The 26,021-nt window shown below is 39.8% G+C and overlaps 1 protein-coding gene across 4 annotated transcripts in view; it reads left to right on the top strand.

The window, feature by feature from the left end:
• The window catches only part of RALGAPA2 (Ral GTPase activating protein catalytic subunit alpha 2), a 489,478-nt gene that overhangs the window by 156,299 nt on the left and 307,158 nt on the right, over positions 1-26,021 (top strand). For 3 of the 4 annotated variants that reach the window (XR_016314086.1, XM_089686527.1, XM_089686529.1), the window contains exons 16-19: positions 954-1,118; positions 4,679-4,819; positions 12,751-12,894; positions 14,621-14,703. Coding sequence is in view for 3 of the 4 variants with exons in the window: in XM_089686527.1 (XP_089542653.1) it covers positions 954-1,118; positions 4,679-4,819; positions 12,751-12,894; positions 14,621-14,703 (533 nt within the window). In the remaining variant the exon portion in view is untranslated. The remainder of the gene's footprint in view (positions 1-953; positions 1,119-4,678; positions 4,820-12,750; positions 12,895-14,620; positions 14,704-26,021) is intronic. The other variant, XM_089686528.1, reaches the window with a different exon arrangement.

Genomic DNA, 26,021 nt, shown 5'->3' with positions numbered 1-26,021 from the left:
ATTTTAGCAGTGTAGCAACAGAGACATCTAGTGGACATTTTTATAGAAACACTTTTGCATCAGAATACTTTGGTATAGATGGCAATGACTTTCTGTATATATGTATATTCTCCTGTGCTGCATATTTTCAAAATAGCTCCAAAGTCAGGTTCATGATGTTGCCTATCCTTCTTTTATGTTCGTTTAATAATTTTTTTCTTTATATTAGATTGGTACATTTTAATCAGAACAGGGTCAAGACGGCCAGTAAATGTGAATCTTTCTGACCTCTGCTTACTTTGACTATAGTTAATCCACTAAAGAACAGCCTAATATGTCTGGCAGAGTAATAAATATAGTGCATGTAGCCACATATCTAGTAGCTTAAAAATGTTTTAAAGTGATTGTAAACCCTCACCTTGTAAAACAGCCCATTCACTTTAAAATAGAGTTAAAAGGCAAAACATTTGTGTATAGATATTAAAAAATTATATACACTTTTTATAAGTGATCATATTCCCTCTGTTATCAGCTGTATAAGAGCTGTGGGAGGAGAAACAGTATTACACTGATCTTCCCAGTGAATGGTCATGCGGGGGGGGGGGGGGGTGTCAGGACAAGTCTGGTCATTTGAGGAGAACAGCATAGCATAGCACATCCAGAGAACAGACCATGATGTGCTCTCCTGCTTAGTTTTGCCAATTCTTAATAGGAAAGCAGAGGGACTGACAGGAACACCATGAATTTCACAGAAAGGAAGCAATACATAGAGAACAGGATACTTATTCATACAAGTACATAGAACACCCATATCAGGAATTCTTTAAGGTTATACGTAATATATTTAATATCTCTTGAAGTAATAAAGGTCGTGTTTAAATTATTAACCTATCAATAGATGCAGATACATTTGGTAACCTGTATTTTGAGTGCCCATTACATCATTTTTACAGCTCTGTATTTCCTGTCTCTAGGTGGCTATGCAGATCCTCAAAAGGGGGCTGCAGTAGGCAGATCCTTCTCACTGAGTTGGAGAAATCATTCAGATGCACATGAGCCTATGAGATTCAGGAGCGCCACTACCTCTGGGGCCCCAGGTGTGGAGAAAGCAAGGAACATGGTGCGGCAAAAAGCCACAGGTACGTTTATCGAGCTATAGCAGTTCATATGTTTGCAATGCCCTAAATCTCTGAACTGAACTGAGCGTTAATAGGAAATTCACTTTTAAAGTGAGCCTGGCTTAACCTAAAAAGTAACTTGGATATCAATGCTGTTGAAGTTCAGCCACTACTGGTTGGAAGTTCCGGTTTTAATTTTTTATTAAATGCTTGTGTCCTGTGAAGCCTATTAGATATTAGGTTCAGGTTATATTCATGGCCTTAACTACTAACAAGTTGAGCTACTTAGCAGTGTGAACAGCAGGCATTTTAAAGCCTGTGGGAAAGAGAAATAAAAAATTAAATAATGAGTCTGGAGCCTCGCCTTCTAGAAATTGTATTATTTTGGTACAAAGATAAAGTTATTTAGAAAAGAAATACAGAAAAAAACATTAAAATTATTTTACTATAAACTTAAAAATAAATAACCGTAAACCAATAGTGCCAAAATAAAACATAAAATCATCAAAAAAAAAAAAGAAGAGAGCAGTAGAAGAAATGTATTTATCGGGGCTAACTGGGAATTAATAATGGAGTAGAGAATAAATAATATGCATTTAAAAAAAAAATCCCTACTTTTAGGTTTCCTACAGCTGAATTTACAGAGCAGATTACATAAGAAGATGCAACATTGTAATGATGTAAAATTGTTACATAGTTTGCAATTAACCACTTTTACCATTTAAGGACCACCCTATAGCAGATATACTGCTACGGGGCGGCCCTATTGTGCATAATCATGTATGAATATGTGATTTTGCATTTACAGGTAGGTGGCGCACGCCAATCTACCCACACTGTCATTGGTTTCCGGAGATATCAATCACCAGGTCCTGGCCAGCGATTCATGGCCGAGACTCTGCAGTGGCTGGAGAAGCTGACAGGGGAAAGACTTGTGTGTAAACAAAACAGATCTCTCTCTCCTGTCAGCAGGAGCAGAGTGATAGAAAGCAGCAGGTTCCCTAGTAAACAAAAGAACACAGTAAGCACAAAATAGCACACTGTTAACCCTTTGATTGCCTCAGGTGGTAACCCCTTCCTGCCCAGTATCATTAGTACAGTGTCAGTGCTTTTTATTAGCACTGATCACTGTATTAGTGTCACTGGAGATTTCAGTGGCAGTTAGTTCCAGTGTCAGTTAGTGTCAGAATGCTCGCCGCAGTCCCACTATAAGTCGCTGACCACTTCCATTACTAGTATAAAAGTAAATGAATAAACAAATGAAATAAAAATTCCAACTTATATAAACCACCATTTGTAGACGCTATAACTTTCACAAATACATGTAGCAGAATACATTTTGGCCTAAATTTATGAAGAAATTTTATTTTTTTTTTAATTGGATATGTTTTATAACAAAAAGTAAAAAAATACAAAAATATTTTTCAAAATTGTTGTTTCTGTTTATAGCGCAAAAAAAAATAGCGCAAAAAACCCAGAGGTGATCAAATACTTCCAAAAGAAATCTCTATTTCTGGTAAAAAAATGACATACATTTTATTTTTGTACAATGTTCCATGACTGCGCAATTATCAGTTAAAGTAACGCAGCGCCGTATTGCAAAAAATGGGGGTCAATCTTCTGGAGGTCAAGTGGTTAAGACCAGACCAATTCTGATACTTTGTTTACATTTAAAAATGTATTTTTTTACCAGATGCCCAAAAGCAGGGGTGTCAAACTGGTGGCCCTCCAGCTGTTGCGAAACTACAGCCCTCTGCCTTTGGGAGTCATGCTTGTAACTGTCAATCTTGCAGTGCCTCATGGGACTTAGTAGGGTAGTTTGGCATCAGTTGGAGTGCTGTCAGTTTGACACCTGTGCCGTAGAAAATAAAATGGTGGGTGTTGCAATTTTTTGTGTCACACGGTTTTTGCGCAGTGTTTTTTCAAACAGTTTTTTTTTTTTTAATAATGTACTTTAATGAATTTTAATGCCCAAAAATACAATTGAATACCCAATTGTTTGGTAAAAAATAAAAGATGATGTTGTGCCGAGTAAATAGATACCTAACATGTCATGCTTTAAAGTTGTGCACACTCTTGGAATGACGACAAACTACGGTACATTAAAATCACTGTAGGCGACGCTTTAAGAATCTTTACAGGTTACCAGTTTACAATTGCACAGGGGGTTTGGTGCTAGAATTATTGCTCTTGCTATAACATTTACAACGATATCTCAAATGAATGGTGTGAACACCGTTTGCTCTCGCCTTTGCAATCAAGTATGAGGGGCACTTTAAAAAATGTTTTTCTATAAATAAATACATTTTTATTTTTACGCTGTCCCTAATGGCCAGTAAACAAAAGGCTGAAATCATGATTAGGAACGTTCATTAGGAACATGCCAGACTGAGCACACCGGTGGGATGAGAATGCCCAGAGAGGTACTGGAGGGCAGCGGTGTGGGGGGGGGGAGAGAACCAACTCTCCCACCACCTGTAAAAGCAATCCAGTGGCTAATTAACTGCTAGGATTTCTTTTACAAAAGAGAATCGCCAACACAAAAAACCAATACCGGGATGATGCCTGTAGCTGCAGACAACATCCTGGTATTAACCACTCAAAATGTGTGTGTGTGTATATATATATATACTGTATATATATATATATATATATATATATATATATATATATATATATATATATATATGTATTGCGTTCTGCAAGTGGTTAATAGTCACTGTAGCAAGCTCTTAAGGTGATTACTGTGGCATTGCTGGGACTGGCTCCTGCTTACACAACAGTGAATGCTGCACAATAATAGGTGACATGTCCATAGGCTTCACCTTGCTGTTGGTTTGCTTTAAAAGAAGTGTTTTGTGGTTTCGAATTAACTTCATTTTTTATTATTATCAGGACTATAAAATAGTCAGTCCATATCAAATTACCCCCAGCACTGCCACAAGAAAAAAAAAACAATATATACCCTATTATGTTAATTTTACATCATGATTGTGATGGGCAAGTTGACCCCCTCACAGGCTGGTGATATACAGGTTTTCACTGACAGCTAGTGATATTAGTGTCCATTTCTTCAGTACTCTACATTATATTTTTGCTACAGTGTAAAAAATAGAAACTCAGTAAAATATTTTAATTTTTTATCGTTTCTGCATCTTACAATCTAATATCCTTACCACACTCAGAAACACGTGGAGATCATATTTTCTGCATGCCCAGTTTAATGATGACATTTGTCAAAATAGCAATTATATTTCTAATATCTAGTACCAAGTTCTGTATTGTTATTGTGGCTCTAGCTAGACAGACTTCATCTTGGCAGGACAAGGGTGTTCATTGATTCCAAAGCGTGATTTAGGTCTCCTTGTGATATTACTGGGAGGGTTACAAATCATCGTTTGGGTGGGTTGAGTTATGTGGAAATACATTTTGTATGTTCTATTATTTTTTTAAAGTTGTTCTAATCAAGCTCAACAACACTAGAAATGAATCATACCCTTAGCTGGTGCTTATCTGCCAAACATTTGAAGTTCTCTCTTAACATCATCTTCTTCCCTTTACTCTGTCTTTTCCACTTAAAGCCAAGCGAAGTCAGTCTATCAGCAACTGTGTTCATCTGTATGAGGCTTTGCCAGCAGCTAAAAGTGTTCCACACCTCCTTCACACTGTGAGCTCTCTCTTACCTGGTATCTCTTATGCTTCTTGCTCTCAGAAACTCTCAGGTACTGTATCTGATTCTTTTCTTGCTTACTACTGTTTTCTTCCCTTTCAACTTATGTTTATCTGTCGCATCTTAACTGCCAGAATCTTTCTGTCACAGTTCATATTGAAAGCTGAAACCAGTTCCTGACATGTAATTCTTTTATATGCCCAAGTAATGTTAAAGTGTATCTAAAGCCCAAAGTTTTTTTTTTTTTTTTTTAAGTTTTGGATTGAGTGAGGAAGGAACAGCAATGAGTCAGGTACTCATTGCTGTCCCTACTAGGTAGATTCACCCTCTCTGTTTGTCCTGGTGGCTGTTGCCACCGAGACAGAATTTGAAGGAAAATCGAAAGTTTCACAGTTTTCCCACTGAGCGGCTCTGCTTATAAAAGAAGTGTGGAAGCACTTCTCTTTTACTCTGAATCTGCAGGCAGGGAGATCAGAAATATCTTCTTTCTGGCCAGCAGAGTGCCTCAGGGGAGAGTGGTACTGGCTTTACAAGCAATCAGGATGCCTGACAGGAGCTCACATAACCACACACCAAGCTCCCTGACTAGTTGGAAAGCCAATATCACGGGACTTCTGAAAAATACATAAGAAAATGATGATGGGGTGTGCATCTGAGATCCTTTACCCCCATTTTCCCTTCCTAGTTGTACCAACATGTATTTAAGTTCATGCAGATGCAGTGCACGTATTATCGTTGCAATATCCAACCTTTTATTTTTTACCTGCCTAGCCTTTAGACTGTCACAAATGGGGTTTATTCACTAAGCAGGCGATTATGGACAATTGTGAAGGTATTCGCAAAATCTAGATAAATTATGAAAAAAAACTGCTCCAGTTTATTTATTTTTCCTGCTGTTTGGGCCTAAAGCAAATCCTTGAACTGTGTTGATAATTTGCTATTTAGTAAATATGCATATACACACACATGCACATGTTTTTGAGCTTTGGGGTGCACACCCTAATGCAGTAGGCTGCATACACCTATGCTTGAGGATATACACTGTGTGGGTAAACTCTGATGTAGACGTTGTTGCCGCTTACAAACGTAAACCAGCATTCAGCCATTCATTTGTATGGGTGACTGTGTGTAATTTCCTGGGCGCGGGAAAATGCCAGAAGTGTTATTTTGGAAGACTTTTGAGCTTGTAAGCATCCATGTGCATGAGGCCTAACGCCCAATAAATGATCCTCAGCAAGTTTTAAAACTACAAAAGTAGCTTAGACTGCAATACGTGTCTTCAGTCCAGACCTTTCTCCAGGAGAAATACTTTTTTTCGCTTAAAGAGGTCTTCAGTCTGTCATGTTGATTGGCTCCCAGCATCATAAACTCGTAAGACTGAAGAGAATAGGACTTGCAAGGCCTTGCAATGGCTTTCTGAATGTACAGCCTATTGATGCAGTGCATGTTGCTGACTTCATAATGTCAGTGACGATCTCTGCACTATCGAGGACCACCCACAGCCAGTAGAAGATTGGAAGAAGAAGAGGACCCTGTGCATCATATGGCCATCCTGAACACTTCAGAAAAGGTAAGTATAAAAAGATATACTGGGATCTGAGCCCATGGTTGGGCTTTAAGTCACCATTGTGAAATGGCATGACTCTAAATCTGATATGTATATACAGTGGGTAAAATACTGTAAGTATTGAACACATCACCAATTTTCTCAGGAAATATATCTCTAAAGGTGCTGTTGACATGAAATTTCCACTACATGTCAGTAACAACCCATGCAATCCATACATACAAAGAAAACAAAACAAATACATTTAGAAATTAAGTTATGTGTATTAAAATGTAGTGACACAGGGAAAAAGTATTGAACACGCTAACTGAAATGTATTTAATACTTCATACAAAATCCCTTGTTGGTAATGACAGCTTCAAGATGCCTCCTGTATGGAAAAACTAGTCGCAATCATTGCTCAGGTGTGATTTGGGCCCATTTTTCCACACAGTCTCCGAATCTTGAAAGTTCCGTGGCCCTCTTCTATGAACTCTGATCTTTAGATCTTTCCATAGATTTTCTATTGGATTCAAGTCAGGTGATTGGCTGGGCCATTCTAGCAGCTTTATTTCCTTTTTTGAAACCAGTTGAGAGTTTCCTTGGCTTGTGTTTGGGATCATTGTCTTGCTGAAATGTCCACCCTCGTTTCATCTTCATCATCCTGGTAGATGGCAGTAGTTTTTTTTTTTAATTTTTATTTTGCATTATAAATCCAACAATTAATCCAAATAATACAATTACATTACATGTAATACATTTTCTATAACAAGTTTTACAAACCCCCCCCCCCCCTCTCCCCACCAGTCACCTCCTACTATTCTCTTTTTTCTTCCTGTTCAACCCTCCTCTCTCCTTCCCTACCTAGAAAGAAACTGTCAATCCTTCCCTTATATTTTCCCCTCTTCTACACTCCAATCTGTTTTGAATATCTCTCCATTTTTTCCCCAAGATATTTTTTTTTTTTTCGTTTTTTATTTTCGATTTTATTTTCTTTTATCCTCTACAATTTGGTATAGTTCTTCCATCCTGTAAATATACTCCACTGTGTTTATCCAATCTTTTATTTTTGGGGTTTCCTGTATCTGCCAAAATTTGGGGATCAGTCCTTTAGCTGCATTTATTAAATAAAATATCATCATGTTCTTATTTTGTTTCACAGTGAGGTCCAAATTATGAAATAAACAGACCCAAAGGTCTTTCAATATTCTAATCCCCGTTATCTCCAGTATTTGTTGTATTATTCCTTGCCAAAACTCCTGTATTTTGGACAATCCCACCATATATGTGCCATTGTTCCTTCCATTCCACAGCCAATCCAAGATAAAGGTGAACTATCTGGTCGTTGCTTATGTGCCACACTAGGTGTAAAATACCATCTTGCTAGACATTTATAATTAATTTATGCTATATTAATATCTAAAGCGCCATGTGTTTAAATATTTCTATTTTTTTTTGCTCATTTTATTTTGTTCCAAGCTTTTTTCCCACTTTTCCAGGAATGGTGGAGAAAAAGATCCAGATGTTAGTAAGGATCTTATAAATGCAAAAAGTTACATGCTTTCATATTGTTTCCTGACTAAAAAATTGCTCAAATGGATACATGTCCTCCACTGCTCTTAGTGGCTGCGGGAGCGCTGTAATAAAATGTCTTAATTGATCATAACGCCACTCATCCAACACAAAAAATAATTCTTTCTTATTTTTTAAGTCTAAGAAAGAACATAGTTCCAACTTTCAGTGATATCTTTCAAACGTGCATTTCTATCTTTTATCCATTTACCTGCAATATTCTCTTTCCCCGGAGGGAATTATTCTGTTCCCAGCAGCGGTATAAACAGTGCATTATATTCCCACCCCATGTGCTTATGAATTCTATCCCATACCCTTATAACATTCCGTGTTAGAGTGCTTGTATTTTCAGAAAACGTTTGAAACTGTTATGGAGGCCAGATTATCTTATCTAATTGTGACTCACTTAGTGTATTTTCCATCTTTACCCAACTTTTCCCCCGTGTGTTATATATCCAATCTACCATTTGTGAAATCAACACAGTACAATAATATCTCCTGAAATACGGCACATTTAAACCCCCATTAGTTTTATCCTTACATAGTACCTCATAGTTAACTCTTGTTTTTTTATTTACCCATATATATTTGAGTATCATCCTTTTTTATAATCTCAAAAAATGACTCTGGTAAATATATTGGAAGCATATGGAAATTATACAGGATCTTTGGGACTATCACCATATTTACCATATTTATGCGACCCATGCAAGAGAGTGATCCTATTGATCTTTTCCTCAGTTTATCCTTTAACGCATTTATTAATGGATATAATTTATCTGATATACGTTGTTTAAAGAAGGGTTTAGCTTTACTCCTAGGTAACTTAGTTAATTTTCCTTCCATACGAAGGGAAAAGCTTTCTGTAAAATCTGTTTCTCTGTCTCCGGAACAGTAATATTTAATATCTCTGACTTTGAAGGGTTAATTTTCAGATTTGATAACTCTCCGTAATATTTTAACATTTTCATTAGGTCGGGTAATGTTACTCTAGGGTTCACGATATAAAATAAGATGTCATCTGCAAAAGCCGCGACCCTCTGTTCCTCATCTCCTATCAAAATTCCCTTTACGTCTGTATGCCTTTGAATAGTCGTTAATAACAGTTCTAAAGATATAACAAAAAGTAAATTAGAGAGTGGACATCCCTGCCTTGTTCCGTTGTACATTTTTAAAAACTGTGACAATGAACCATTGACCTTCATCACTGCTGATGGAAAACTATACAGCTTTTTTTTATCCATTGTACCATTCTGGGTCCGACTCCTAATACCTCCAGTGTGTCAATCATAAATCCCCAATCTACCCTATTGGAAGCTTGTTTGGCATCAATCGACAGAATTTACGCCGAATAATTCTCTTTCTTACTCTTTTGCAGAAGAATAAAATATCTTAATCCATTATTCCTTCCCTCCCTGCTACAAATCCCACCTGATCTAGATGCATCCAATCCGACATCAACTCCTTCATCCTATTTGCTAAAACCTTTGCATATAATTTTGTGTCTATGTTTAGTAGTGATATAGGTCTATAACTGTTACATTGAGATAGCTCTTTCCCCTCTTTCCGTATAATTGTAATATATGCCTGCAGCAACTCCTCCCTCATTCCTATCCCCTCTCTTAGTGCATTCATGTACATACACATTTTAGGCACCAGTTGTTCTTTGAATTTCCTATAGTATTTCACCGTAAAACCATCTGGTCCAGGGCTCCTTCCTGCGGCTGTATTCTTCAAAGCTGAATAATTTTCCTCTTGCGATATTGGTTTTTCTAAGGCTACTAACCTCTCTTCCTCTAACCTGGGTAATCCGGCCTCTTTTAAATATAACTGCCTTTTTTCCTTTCTTTCTCCCTCTGATTTTTTTCGTGTTTTTAGATTTTATTACATATAATTTGCTATAATATTTTTGAAACATTTTACTGATATCAGTGGTTGAAGAAACCATTTCTGCAGTCTCATCTTTAATTTTCTCTATATAATTCCTTGATTTCCTTTCCCTTAACCCTCTCATTAAATATTTTTCTGTTTTATTCCCCCAATGATATCTTTCCATTGCCACCATGTTGAAGATTCTTCTAATTTCCTGTTCCATTAGATCCTTTAATCCTCTTTTTAGAGTTATCTTCTGTTCTGTCTTTATTTCTACTTTCTTTTTATGTAGTTGTTCTTAGTCATGTAATTCCTCATTTAATAATCTTATTTTCTTCCCTGGGGGAAAGAACAGGGGAAAAAAAGAATGGTGCAGCAGATTTTTATCAAGAATGTCTTGGTACATTATTCCATTCATCCTTCCTTCAATGATATGAAGTTTACTAGTACTTTATGCTGAAAAACAGCCCCACACCATGATGTTCTCACCTCCAAACATCACTGTCGGTATGGTGTTTTTGGGGTGATGTGCAGTGCCATTTGACCTCCAAATATGGTGTGTATTATGGCATCCAAAGAGTTCAATTTTGGTCTCATCTGATCAGACTATATTCTCCCAGTATTTCACAGGCTTGTCTAAATGTTGTGCAGCAAACATTAAACAAGCTTCAACAAGCTTCTTGTTCAGCAGTGTAGTCTTGCGTGGTGAACATGCATGCAGACCATGGCGGTTGAGTGCATTACTTATTGTTTTCTTTGAAACAATTGTACCTGCTAATAATAATAATTCCAGGTCTTTCTGAAGCTCTCCACAAGTGGTCTTTGGCTCTTGGACAACTCTTCTGATAACTCTTTTCATGCCTCTCTCAGAAATCTTGCGAGAAGCATCTGGTCATGGCCGGTTTATGGTAAAATAATGTTCTTTCCACTTTCAGGATTATGGCCCCAGCAATGCTCACTGGAACATTCAGAAGTTTAGAAATCCTTCTGTAACCAATGGCGTCAGTATGTTTTGCAACAATAAGGTTGTGAATGTCTTGAGAGAGCTCTTTGCTTTTACCCATCATGAGATGTTTCTTGTGACACCTTGGTAATGAGACACCTTTTTATGGGCCATCAGTTGAGACTGAATCAGATATTAGTTTGCACAGAGAAGGGGCAGGATTGCTTTCTAATTACTGATAGATTTTAGCTGGTGTCTTGGCTTTCCATGCCTTTTTGTACCTTCCTTTCTTAATGTGTTCAATACTTTTCCCTGTGCCATTCCATTTTATTACACATAACTTAATTTCTGAACTTATTGGTTTTGATTTCTTTGTATAGATTGCATGGGTTGTTACCGACATGCGGTGGAAATTTCATGTGAATAGCACCTTTAGAAATATATTTACCAAGAAAAATGGTGACTTGTTCAATACTTATTTTACCAGCTGTACATATTCCAGGTCGGTGACTCACCAAGTAGCCAATACAGGAAAATGCACATTCAAAAACAAGTCAGCACTGACAGCTGTCGTATTGTCATATTGCTATCCTGACAGGAATCTTTCAAAGAATGTAAACATTTTTTATACTGCCTCTGGTAAAGTAAGCAGCTAATACCTCCATACTGTATGTGAAAAACAAATTTATGTTGGCGGGAGCCTGTATGCCCCCTGTAAGTAAAAAAAAAAAAAAAAAAAAGTGGTAGGGATATATAAACCACAAAATGTCTCCTACAGACATCAGCAACCTTAGCCTTGGCAGAGTATAAGAGCTTGGACAACAATAATGTTGTGATGCTGGTTCAGGAGATAAGTTACCGTGTTATCCTGTTAGCAGCTCTTTTGACTTCAGAAACTGATATAAAGTTGTCCATAGGTTAAATAGGGTAGGCGTGCAAGTGAGTCCGTATGGTTGATGCTTATCCATTTAATTTCCAAATGCTGCTTGCACTTAAATCAGTGTTACTAAAAAAAGTAAAGAAATAGCTGTTCATGTTCAGCTTTAAGACTCCATGTTTATGAGCCCCTATGTGGAATTCCAGGCAAGCAGCTAAATACAATGTTGCAATACTATGTTTGCTGTTTAGTCTGGCAAAAATTTTGTATTTATGTGCAGCCATTTTTGTGATAAATACATCAATGATACACAGTAAGACAACTACTGTACAAATTCCAAATTTATTGTTAGTGCTGCTTGTATCATCATCCTACACAGGGGTGATGATGCCGATTCCCTGTGGACTGTGTGTTGTGGACTTGGGCTTGCCTGGCAGTACAGTGTGAACAGTTTATGTAAAGCCTAAGACTTTACAGTACAGCATTACAAATCATTTGGTGGCAAAACAATTGAAACATATATTTCAATGTCAATTTATTACAATTTTAACTTTGTATTTAGGTGTTTGCCTGGAGTTTTGATTTAAAAGAGAAGTATGGGTTTTCTTATTTTAGCTTTATCCTATTCGCTGTGAGCTGCTAATACATAAAAATCTTTCCAGCCCTCTGAAAAGTGCACCCTTTCTGTTAGAATCACGGTAAATACCTGTGGGAGGGGCTTCAGTCTTCTCAGGATTTTTATGCCGACAATCTTGTCCAGATTCACCTCCTTTCTTTCTCCTGTGTTTGATTGATGTCGCTCTGGAGTATCTGCTCTCCCTTCCTCCCCCCTCCCCCTCCCACAACACACAGCTCACAGCCATTTTTATCTGGGAACTTTACATGTCAGAACTGCAGAATAGCAAGCAGCTGCCCAGTGTGCAGATAGAAGGTGTCTGTAAGAGAATCGATCTGAGCTGTGTGTTGTGTCAGAGGAGGAGGGAGAGCAGACCGCCCAGATCTGACATCAGTCAAACACAGGAGAAGGAAAGGAGGTGGATCCAGACAAGATGTCTCTCAAATGCCGGTTAAAAAAAGCATGATTGATGTTTTTGGAAGTAATGACTATGCTTTAATACAAAAAAATGCAAAAATATCTTGCAATTTTAATGCTGATGCTATGGGACATTGCAGAAGTGGATGAGATGCAACAGCCACAAGATGGGACAACTAACTCCGAATCAAGTGGTCCTGTTTGTAGTCAAGAGCCACAGGAACTAACTCGGTGTAGCAGTACCTCTGACCTATCAGAACAGACACATCCCAGTTCACTGCAAGGTGAGATGTGTACATCATGCATATTGTAAACTGTACTTTTTAACAAAAGCATTGTTTATGTAGGTGTGTTTGTGTGTGTCTTTGTGTTTGTGTGTACTTGCTAAAATTGGAAAAAAGGTGTAGGTCTACAGCAGATGATTTGCCATAAGCCCATCTTGCATTGCAGTTGAAATTTAAATACCAAACCCCTGTTAGTTTCTTGCATTTTATTGGTAATTTAGACTGGTTGCGGTCAACTTGAAAATAATAGAGGGCCTTAACTGTCTGACACTTCTAGGGGGCTGCACAATAACGGCTCATTGTCATGCATTGAGGTGCAGCCCATTCAAAATTAATGGGTTGTAATGCACACTAAAGAGAAAGTTGGAGTCATCTTTGGTGTCAGTGACTGCAGAAAAAGACCTCTGCATTGGTGTCAGTGACCACAACAAAAGTCCCCAGCATTGGTCTCAGTGGGCACAATATTAACCCCCTGCATTGGTGTCAGTGATCGCAATAATAAACCTCTTGCTTTGGTGTCAGTGACTGCAACAATAACCCCCAGCATTGGTGTTGGTGACTGCAGTAATAACTCCTAGCCTTGGTGTCCACAATAACAACCCCCAGCATTTGTGCCAGTGGCTTCAATAATAACCCCCCAGCATTGGTGTCAGTGACTGCAAGAATAGCCCCCAGCATTGGTGTTAGCAACCTCAACAATAACCCTGAGCATCAGTGTCCATGACCACAGCAATAATCCCCAACCGCAAAAACAACCTCTCCTGTCAGTGGCAGATACACTAGTTTAGACCAGTGTTTCTCAACCTTTTTTCAGTCAAGGCACCCTTTAAAATTATGGACAGCCTCGAGGCACCCCATCCTAAAATGTGAAAAACTATTGTAATTGTTTTACATAATGCATCAACATCCTCATACATAGGACACCCAACAATAGAGGTGATTTATTCTTCCAAATCAAATACACTTTTTCACACTGTACTGACTAGTATTCCAATGTATCTTTTCTCCCTCAGATCTTCTCCATCACTCAGGTAATATGACCCTAGTGCTGATGGAGAGGGGAAGGGGAGGGGCAAACAAGAATGCTGTGCAGACGACCAACATCCTCCCTTTCAGCTGATGATGTCTTTGGATATTGTCATGTTTGGATGCTGGTGGCTAGAAGGTCGTAATGGTGCATAATGAAAACATATGGCTTTGTGTAAGTAAAAGGCAGGCTTGATCCACCTGCTTGCTTGTATACAATTTTGGTGCAATTTTTAGACATTTTGCCAAGGCATCCCTAAAGAAACCTCAAGGCACCCTGGTTGAAAAAGGCCAGTTTAGACAATACATACAGTGTCAAAAAACTGAACTCAGAAAACGTTAACTGCAGGCTGCAGAGTAGGATAGTTTTCATGCTCACAAGACACTAATGAGTCTAAGGGGCTATTTACTAAAACTGGAGAGTGCAAATTCTGGTGCAGCTTTGTATAGAAACCTATAAGCTTCAAGGTTTTTTGTCGAAGCTTAATTGAACAAGCTGAAGCTAGAAGCTGATTGGCTACAATGCACAGCTGTACCTGATCTCCCTCTAAGAATTTGTGCTCAGAATAAACTGCTTTAAGGCATTTTATTTCCTAACTTGCTCCATCTGATATTGCCTTGTATGCTGTGCAAACAGCTTAGAAAATATATACTAACTCCTTTTTTTATTATCATGTGTCTTTTATGCATCATAAAACAGAAAACACTAATGACTGTTCATCAGAATGTAACACTGCTCTAGAATTTGGAGAAGGTACAAAGAGAGACAGCGATGGTCCATTGGTAAGCCTGATTTTTACCTAAACTGTTCAGTACCAAAAAGCTTAGGTTAATTTTGCATATACCCGGCTACTTCCCAACTCCTCCTCCTAACCTCCTCTTTTGCGCTCACACAGTGCACACAGTCCTCCACCCACACCAATGGGAACACCCTGGACCTCGTTTTCTCCCACCTCTGTACCCTTCGCAACTTCACTAACACCCCCTTTCCTCTCTCTGACCACCACCTGCTCATGTTCTCCATCTCCCCCTCCTCTAACTCCCCCCCCCCCCCCCAAAGCGTCAAACCATCACCAGCCGTAACCTCCGCAACCTGAACCCGGCCTCTCTCCACTCGGCAGCTGACCGTCTGTACAACAGTATCCTTCCACTGTCATGCCCTGACCTGGCCACTACTGCGTACAACGACTCACTGTCAGCTGCCCTAGACTCCCTGGCACCCCTAACCACACGTAACATCAGACCCCGACCGCTTCAACGCTGGCAGAATGACCATACAAAATGTCTCAAACGACGCAGTCGCGCGCTGGAGCGATTATGGCGCGATTATGGTGCAAAACCAGATCCCCTCGAGCGTTCTCCCTCTACAAATCCACCTTCCTCACCTACACCTCCTCCCTCCACACCGCCATGCAAGCCTACTTCGTAACCCTCATCGGCACCCTCTCCTCCTGTCCTCGCTGGCTTTTCTCCACTTTCAACTCCCTACTCTTCCCCCCCACCTCCAGTCAGTACCTCACTCACCGCCCACAAGATTGCCAATCATTTCCAAAACAAGATTGATGCAATCCGTAAGGACATTGTCAATTCACAATCTACCTCTCCACCAAGCCTCCCTCCCTCCATCACCCCCTCAACTCTCCCCTCCTCTGACCTTGCAACTGCACTGCCCCCCACCACACCTAACGTCCCGCACACTATAACCTCCCCAACACTCCACTCCTTCAGCCCTACTACCACTGAGGAGGTCACTAAGGTCTTCACTGAAGCCCGCCTCACCACTTGCCCCCTGGACCCTATCCCCTCACAACTCCAACGGTCACCCCCCTCCTCTATCATTCGCTCCCTCACCCACATCTTCAATCTCTCCCTCTCTACTGGCGCATTCCCCTCCCCCCTAAAGCACGCACACATCACCCCCATACCCAAAAAACCCTCCCTGGACCCCGCTGACCTGAACAATCTTAGACCCATCTCCCTGCTGCCACTCACTTCCAAGCTCCTTGAGCGCTTAGTCTACAATCGCCTAAGTGCCCACCTCACTGACAACAACCTCCTTGATCCACTACAGTCTGGCTTCCGTCCCCTACACTCCACCGAAACCACCCTACTTAAAATCACTAACGACCTGCTAACCGCCAAAGCTAATGGCCACTACTCTGTCCTCCTACTCCTCGACCTATCCGCGGCCTTCGACATAGTCGACCACCCCCTCCTCCTTACTAAACTACACTCCCTTGGCATCAGGGACTCTGCTCTCTCCTGGTTCTCCTCTTACCTATCCCAACGCTCCTTCGGCGTTACCTATAACGCTGCCACCTTCCCCTCTCTGTTGGAGTCCCCCAAGGCTCTGTCCTCGGACCCCTTCTCTTCTCCATCTACACCTCCTCCCTTGGCAAACTGATACACTCCCACGGCTTCAACTATCACCTCTATGCCGATGACACATGCTGGATGTCGCTCCATTTCCTCAAGCTAAACCTTTCCAAAACCGAACTCCTAGTTTTACCCGAGCGCACCCCCCCCCATCCTCTCCATCACAACTAGCAACGCCACCATCTATCCCACCCCACACGCCAAAGTCCTGGGTGCCACCCTGGACTCAAACCTTTCCTTCCAACCTCATGTCCAATCACTATCAAATTCATGCAGGCTCCACCTCCGCAACATCTCCAAGATACGTATGTTCTTCACCCCAGACACCACTAAACAACTCGTTCACTCCCTTATTATCTCACGCCTGGACTACTGCAACTCCCTTCTCACTGGCCTACCCAAACACATGCTATCCCCGCTCCAAACTATCCTGAACTCAGCGGCTAGACTCATCCACCTCACCAACTTCTCCACTTCTGCCACCCCCCTCTGCCAATCCCTTCACTGGCTCCCGATTGCCCAACGCATTAAATTCAAATTACTAACTCTGACATACAAAGCCATTCATAACGCTGCCCCAAACTACCTCACTGACCTGATACCCAAATACCACCCTACCCATGCCCTTCGCTCCTCACAAGACCTCCTACTCTCTAGCTCCCTGGTCTCCACCTCCCATGTCTGACTGCAGGACTTCTCCAGGACTTCCTTCATCCTCTGAAACTCCCTACCCCAATCCATCAGACTGTCACCTTCCCTCCTCACCTTTAGGCGCACCCTGAAAGCCTATCTCTTCAGGGAAGCCTACCCCACCCTCACCTAACAGCCGTTCTCCTCCACTCCTCCTACCACTCCATCCCCCACAGCCACTTCCTCATGTACCTCTACCCCCTCCCTCCTAGATTGTAAGCTCGAAAGAGCAGGGCCCTCGAACCCCTCGTGTATTGTTACTGTATTGTCTCATGTGCTGTTCCCCCACTCTAATGTACAGCGCTGAGCAAACCCTTTATAAACACTGTATAATAATAATAATATACATCATAATGTTTAAAAAAATCCAACAATTATACAGTTTATGATTTTTATTGAAGAGGAACTGCAGAAAAATTAATCTTAGGATTTCAGTTTTACATCCCACCATACTCTTCAAATTTAAATATTTCTTCATCTGCACTGTTCAGCACTTTTGATGCTCTTCCATGTCACAAAATCATGGTGCCATCTGGTTGTTTACTGTACAGATAAATTGGCTGCTGAAGTGCAGCTCCATTGGTGACCTCCATAGTCCCTGCATACTGAGCAGCACATAGACTTTTGTCAGCAAGCTTCCAGTGTCATAGAGCCAGCTTGGCTCATACTGCTGGCCCTCGTGCTTTGTCCTACTGTCCAGAAGAAAGTGCAAAGCTAATATAAAGACATATTGCACATACTTATACTAAACAGTATTTGAACATTCAGTGATTTTTATAATACATAACAGTTAAAAGTTTGATTTTAATATTTGTCTGGTACTTACCATTTTGGTTGAATCTGATCGTTTTTACTAAAGTTATATTTTTTCAAGCAAACAAAAACTGTGACAATGCTAGGCCCTGCCACTGTGATAGTCATAGTAGAAAAGACACAGGCTTTGCGCGTATGCAGGGTGCGGGACTCCGAAGTATCGATGTTGTGAGTGGAGAAGACTGTTTTCTGGCTTTCTCCGGATTTTGGTATTCCTGGATTGGGCTCAGAAGTTTTGAGATTTAAGTACTTTGGGAGGGAAGAAATCTCCAACCCAATGTCCAGGTCATGCTGAAGACCAGCAAGGTGTGTGTCCAGGTACGCACAACCCATATAACGATAGGCTTCGGCATAGTTCAGGGCTCCCATTAGGAGACAGGTGTGCTCCATCCAGTTGCCTTTAGAAGTCACCTAATTAGTAAATAGTCCGCCTGTGCGTAATTTAATCTCAGCATAAATACAGCTGTTCTTTGAAGCCCTTAGAGGCTTGTTAGAGATTATTGGTAAACAAACAGCATCATGAAGGCCAAACACATCAGATAGGACAGGGATGAAGTTGTGGAGAAGTTTAAAGCAGGGGTAGGTTATAAAAAAAAAATGTCCCAAGCTTTGAGCCTCTCATGGAGCATTGTTCAATCCTTTGTCAGAAAATGGAAAGAGTATGGCACATCTGTACACCTACCAAGACATGGCCTTCTACCTAAACTGACAGGCTGGGAAAGGAGAGCATTAATCAAAAAATCGACCAAGAGCCCCATGGTAACTCTGGAGAAGCTGCAGAGATCCGCAGCTCGGGTGGGAGAATCTGTCCACAGGACAACTAATAGTCGTACACTCCACAAATCTGGCCTCTATGGAAGAGTAGCAAGAAGAAAGCCATTGTTGAAAGAGCCATAAGAAGACCCATGGCGAGACCCTGAAGGTTCTAGTTATGCCACTGTTTTTTTTTTCCATAATACATTTTTATTTGGTTTTACAAATATAGTTACAATAACAAAAAAAACAAAAACAGGACAGTGAAAAGCTACACAATATCACAGTATAGGTGTTGCGGTAAAGTTTAACAAAGAGAAAAATAATAAATATTGAAGAATTCCTAACAGTCCTAGTTCCACAAAATAATAATTTTAGAGTATCCAAAAAAAGGTTAAACATAATAATATTTTAGGTTACAGTTCTGCACCAGTTGGACCACGGTTTCCAAGCTTTGTCAAATGTAGTTATTTTATCATTTAGGTAAGCTACAGATTTCTCATAGACTGTCTAGTCTATGGTAAGTCTTGATGCTAGAAGAATGTGTCACTAAGAGTTGATAATGTATTGGATATGTATCTATATTCATATTCAAAATGGCTAGGGTAGGATCTGGTTATTTTAATATCCCACTAATTTCCGATATCATGTGGAAGACTTTATACCAATATCTTCTAATATTTTTACATGTCCATAATATATGTAATAGAATACCAATCTGACCGCCGTTTCTCCAGCTTTGAGGACTATGTTGTTCTGAGAATTTGGCCATTTGGTAATGAGTTAGATACCATCTTGTGGAAATTTTGTGCTTTGGCTCCCAAAGGTTAACACATCAAGTAGCTGAAAACATATTCCCGAATGCACATTCCCACTGCTCATTAGAGATTTCAGTCTCTAAGTCTTTTTCCCACTTAAGGGAGAAGTCTTATTAAATTCTGATTTGCATTGTTGACGGTTATAAAATAGGGTTATACTACCTGATTTAGGAGTAGCGGAGTTATAGAACTGTAAAGATACTTTGGGTATATATATTGTTTTTACTGGATGTTTCAGTAGGCAACAACTGATGCGTGTATAGGTTGATTTTTCAGAAGGGAGGAGGTCCAATTCTTTTCTAAGGAATTAAAAAATGTTGATATAGTTTTTAACACAAATATCTTGTATTATGCATATGCCATTATGTTTACAATTCGAGATATCTATGCTAGACATTATGGCTTCTAAGGCTGTTATAGGTATAGGAAGAGGACTTTATGCCACTGCTTTTGTCAGCTATAAATTATTCAAGGCATTTAATAACAGCCACATTAAATGGAGGAGGGATGCAGTAGCAAGAACCCATTTTGGAGAGTACCAGTTATATTCCAGAAGTATAAAACAGCAAATTTTATCCACTAGGGTCTGACCACAGGACACATGGGCTGAGTTAAAAGAGTAGGATACCAACCCCTTGAGAGTACTTAATCAAGTGAAATTGCGTAGTATAATCTTTACCATTTATATAATGGATAGTTTCTGCAGTTAAATGTGCCTCCTGTAGGCAAACTATGTCAGAGGCTTTAATTCTAACCATTATAAACAAAGCAGTTTGCTTAATTGGGTCCTAGAGAAAATAGTATTGCAGTTAGACATGGTCAATAAAACATTCATTCATGAGACACAGCTTTTTTTGATTTGAGGGCAGTTTCTTCTTCCAAAAGACTGGGGTAGCCATGGAGGGCATTCGCTATGGCTCTCTTAGGCCTGAGAATCTGTTGTGGAGATCTCAGGCCTAAGACAGGCTTGAAATATTGACTTAGATGTTGCCCTCCTCTTTTGGAGGGGTAGCTTTGAGTCTTTACATGAGTTTATAATAATGACTGGGCATAAATCTCTATGAATGGAGCACTACTGATGTTAATTTCTTGGACCTCGCCATCTATAAGAAAAATAATCACCTTTACACAAGCACATAGAAAACTGTCATCATCCCTTCTGGTTGAAGGCAATCTCCAAGAGGCAAGTCCTATGCATAAGACAGAATTGCTCTGCACCAGAGGATTGAACATAAGATCATTGTCTCCTTGCTCCCTGATAATCCCAGGATTATCTTTAGGAAGACTCATAGCTGCCAATTTGCTGGAACAACCCAAAAATGTTTCTTTTTTGGGGGGTTAACTGGATATTTTCAGTTCGTTCTGTTTTGTGACCAAATGTAGATTTCACATTGAAAAATTCATATCCTGTTCCAGTAAGAATGTAGTTTACCTTCTGGAGTGCCTATGTTGCCTCCATTATATAGGCAGGACTATGCAGACATTACAAGTAAGGATAGGAGAGCACCTGGCCAATATAAGAAAAGGTTTCAAAGGACACAATTTGGCAAGGCGTTATGCTTTGTGCTATGTCAAAGAACCTACAGGTAGCAGTGTTGTGGGAGTAGATAGGTTTATCCCTCACTGGCGCAGTAGTAATATAAGAAGAGAGGTTTCCCAACTTGAGACTTGGTAGATATATGAAATGAAGTCATACCACCCTTTTGGTCTCAATATAGACTTCGACTTCAACTGTTTCATTAATAAATGTTCATTTTCCTCCTATTCTAGTGTTGGTCAATTTTAGTTGTTTTAATTTGTATTGTATTATTTATTGTGTTACTATCATGTCTCCTTTAAATGTGAATTGATTGTATTGACAAGCAGGATAACAGATCTCCTTGCTACAGTTTTCACCTACTCCTTATATATCTCTTTCAGTTTCTACTAAGAACACTTTCAGGGTGCAATTTCTCTTTTCACCAAGAGATGTAGCCGCTTGGAGTTTGTTGATATCTGCTTAATGATGATTAATTAGAATTGATTTATTTTTCAAAATTTATGGTTCCAAAAGAGCTTTATTGAAAAAGTATTTGTACAAAATATAAATTTACAACTTTAAAGAGTAACACAAAAGTGGCAGGTTCATATAGTATATAATGACAGTATGGGCCCAGGCAGGGGCCTATTTGGCTGTAGTAACAATGAAACAAACATAAAGGGGTCACAATCCATATATTGATAGCATGGTAGTGACCAAAGATTATATTCTTTTTCCAGATTTCACTATTTGGTAAAGCTTTATGAGATAGAATAAACAAAGTTGGATTTAGCACCTATTGTGAGCAATTATTGTTTGCAGTGTTGATTTTCAATTGCGTTGTTGAAAGAAGGAATTCCTCTTCCTGTTTGTCTGCAGACATATACTGTATATGATGAATTGTCAGCATCACAAATCATTCAGAGTCCCCTGAAGACTTCCTGTGTGACTTGGTTGTGATGTCATTACATACCCCAATTTGAGCGATGTGCTGTATTGCTGCTATATGTTTGCGTACTCTTGTTTTGCTTTTAATAAACTGGCGATTATAATGGTATCACAATATCTAATTTATTTATTTCCTCCTATGTGCTTTCTTTTGTCCATACAATATTTGAGTTCAGGCTGGATCTCAGTAAAGGCATTTTAACCACATCAAGACCCTTACACCCCCTTCCTGCCAAGGCCATTTTTCAGTTTTCAACGCCAATGACACCTGAATGGCAGTGACTCAAGCATACAACACTATTCAAATTAATTTCAAATATTTTTTTTAGACAGATAGAGCCTTCTGTTGGTGATATTTAATCAGCACTGTTTTTTTTTTTTTTAATTTTATTTTTAGCTATATAAATGCAAAGTTTGGAAAAAACCCACGTTTTTCTTAGTTCCTGTTATAAAACTTTGCACACAAGCTTTTTTCTTCATAAACTTCGGCCAAAATGTATCCTGCTACATTACTTTGGTAAAAATAACCCAAATTAGTGTATACTATTTAGTTTGTGTGAAAGTTAGAGTCTACAAACTGCAATATTAGATAGATAGATTTTAAATATCTTTAAACATTGATCAATCCTGATGTTCTGACTGCCTATCTTTTTTTTTTTTTACTGCCCTAAAATGCTAAAACAGTATAAATACCCCCCAAATTACCTGTTTGGAAAGTAGACAGTCTAAGGCAGTGGTTCTCAACCTTCCTAATGCCGTGACCCTTTAATACAGTTCCTCATGTTGTGGTGACCCCCAACCATAAAATTATTTACCCAGTAATTATAATTCATGAGTGTCGTTTTACCTCCAATACTGCTGCTTTCAACACAGTAGCTGCTTTTAACAGAGTAGCTGCTTTCAACACAACAGCTGCTTTCTACACAGTAGCTGCTCTTTACACATCGGATATATGTGTTTTCTGATGGTCTTAGGGGACCCCTGTGAAAGGGTCGTTCGACCCCCAAAGGGGTCGCGACCCACAGGTTGAGAACCACTGGTCTAAGGTATTCAGTAAAAAGCATTTTTTTTTATGTTGTAATTTATTTCTCACACACAGCATAGACATTCAGAATTACACCTCAAAACACATTCTGCTACTCCTCCCGAGTGTACAGATACCACATTTGTGAGACTTTTTCACAGCCTAGCCTAGGAGCACCTTCAGGCGTTCTAGGGGCATAAATTACACCAAATTCCCTGACTACCTCTCACTTTTTTTGGAGGCCCTTGAGCACCAGGAAAGTGGAAACACCCAAAAAATTTTAGAAAGCAAATACCCCAAGATATTTTCTAAGAGACCTAATGAATCTTTTGAAAATTTAATTTTGTTTTGCCACAAGTTTTTGGAAAATGTGGAAAGAAAATGCATTTTTTTAAGTTGTCAATTAAGAAAACATTTCTAACACAATATGCACATATAATTACATGCCAAAACACATTCTGCTACTGCTCTCGAGTATGGGGATAGCCATAGCCAAAAAAGGTCTCACCTACTGGTAACATGGCTGCTCCCATAGCACATGTATATGTTTGCTGACCATGAAGTACAGAAAGCTGAAACTGAGGTTCCAGTAATGCAGTTGTCTGTAAATGATGGGTGAGATTGATGTCTTGCAAAAACATAGCCATTGGGACGTGCAGATGTGTCAGTACTGGTGCCAGGCAGAGACATGGTCAGCAAACAGGCAAAGATGTGGTGCAGACAGAAGGCAACAACATTGTCAATAAACAGGGCAGAGTCAGTACAGGCAGCAGGCAGAGACATGGTCAGCAAAAAGCCAAAGAACTAGTCCAGGAAGCAGGAAGAAATATTAGGCTTAGGGACTTGATCAGGTAAGATCTAGACACAGGGGTGGAGGCTTCTTCCCAACCACAGGTCTTTGAAGCCTCTAGGCTCCAGACCCTGTATCACGGTGAAACCCAGAGAAAAACAAAAGCTTAGTTTTCTGTGCTCTGAAACAGTACTCTGGAGCTCCCTCCCTGCATACTGTGTTGTCTGCAATCCCACAATGACAGTGGCAGGTCCTTGCACTGTCACAGCAGGCAAAAGATCAGTCCAGGCAGCAGGCAAACAAAATGGTCGATTAACAGGCAAGGGTCAGTTAAAGTGGCAGGTAGATGCACAGTCAGTTTACAGGTAAATGGTCAGAGCAGGCAGAAAATTGGTTGAAAGAACAGGCAAATGATTGGTACACATGACATATAAGATATAGGGAAATGGCAGGTAGTCCGATACGTGAGAAATATATTTTCCATACCTCACTAATATAGTGATGTATGTAACAATGGAAGCAGTCTTCTGTACAGAGTCTAGGTTGTGAGGGACATTGGGAGCAATAGTAATGGGCGTCACACCTTATTCTATTACTTGTGTATACACAGGGGTTTTTTTTGGGCGGTTTTTGGCCTGTTTTGGTAGGGGAATATTTGGGATGTGTCTCTTTTGCGACCTGCTCACTACATCAGAATGAAGGTGTTCAGGCACAGGGTCTTCCTGATAAATAAGGGCTGTTACAATCTTCTCTTGATACTTTAGGTAGGTGCCAGGTCTTTCTTTGGACTTATAATAGATAATGTAGCAGTTGTACAAGTCCAATTGGAACAGGCAAAATTTACATTTTTTTTTTTTTATATTAATGAATGATCTTCTGGTAGCTAGGTAGTGCATCATCATCTGGGCATTATAATCCACACCTTCTGTGAACTGATTGTAGTCGTGTATGCAATCAGGTTTTTGGACCAGACTGTGCCTTCCTTGGATTTCCACTGAGGTGGCTTGGTGGATAGAAGAAAGGACACACACATCATGTTTACCCTCCATTTAGAGGCCAAAATCTCTTCATTCCGCAAACTGGCTGACTGCCCACTTTTCAGCTTTCTGGTGACAAGTCTTTGTGGTAAATCCTTCTGATTCGATCACACTGTATCACAAGCTACAGTTTGCTGTGCTAAAGGTGAGGGAATATTGGAAGGCTGGTGTAAAACGTTTTCACGTAGAGGTGTGGTATCCATGATGGAATAGGGGTAGTACAAAGTCCCACACAATTTTTCTACTTTTCCCCACATAGATTGATCATCCAGGGGGCTTCAGCTTGCTGTCTTTTCCTTTGTAATCCCAGAAGTCATACATATACCCTGTGACCCTCTCAAAAAGTTTGTATAACTTCACCCCTTAACCCCTTATCAGGCAGATTTACTGGGGATATATCGTTTGATGCGCAGCCTGCCTGTAAAATGGGGAAGGGACTTATCAACACACGTATTTTTGTAGGAAGTATACATTTCAGAACATTTTTTGGGGAAAAAAATTGATAAGTGGCCTAATTTTGTACAGCTTGTTATATAAAGGATGATTTTGTGGAGGGCATAGGGAATTGTCATTGAAGTATATAAACTTCTTGATCATTGCATAACCTGTCCTGGGCATATTGAAGGAATAGAGGGGCATATGGGATGTGTTGACCAATAGAAGTGAAATTAATTTTTTTGCGAGTCCCATATTTAGTGTAAGAATTTTTTTATTCTTCAACTGTGACAGGCTTCTACTGGAATGGATGGGCAAAAGGCAAATTTGGATTTTTGGCAATGTCATGGTGGGCATACAAATTGCATTGGTCCAAATGTAAATTAAGTCAATCATTGGTAAAAAATACAAATAAAAGAAAATAAATGGGTGTGAAATTTTTGGCTTCTGTCTGAATTGGGAGGAAGCCATACAGGATTTGAAAGCTCCTCTGGAACACTAATATGGGCCCTACTCCTTTGCGGCTGATGTGACTCCTCATTACTTGTACTTGGCATTTTATCCGGGTGTATTGGGCCGCTGATGCTTGTCACTTCTCCAGTATGTACTGCACTGCTGGTGGTTGCCTGCTGCTGTTCAGATCACCTGATTCTCTTTGTTGGCACCCTTTCCTCCTCTGAGCCTGTTACTAAACCACTGCTCTCCGTGGGTTGTTATTCAGAATTTGAATCTGAGAGTGAGAGTTCCTTGATACTGTCGCCTGTCATGCTCAGAATCTGGAAGGCCTCCCCACTTGTGTACATTATTTGGACATGGTTTTCAGGTTTTTACTTGCTCTGGGGACACCATGACAGATAATGATGCTGCACTGGGGACTGTTAGCAGCTGCAAGCAGGAC

The sequence above is a fragment of the Staurois parvus genome, unplaced genomic scaffold (assembly GCF_062004578.1).
Source record: "Staurois parvus isolate SC_StPar_1 unplaced genomic scaffold, SC_StPar_1.0 ptg000401l, whole genome shotgun sequence".
NCBI lineage: Eukaryota > Metazoa > Chordata > Amphibia > Anura > Ranidae > Staurois > Staurois parvus.
Note: the sequence above shows the minus strand (reverse complement) of the source record. Positions and strands in the feature narration are given on the sequence as shown.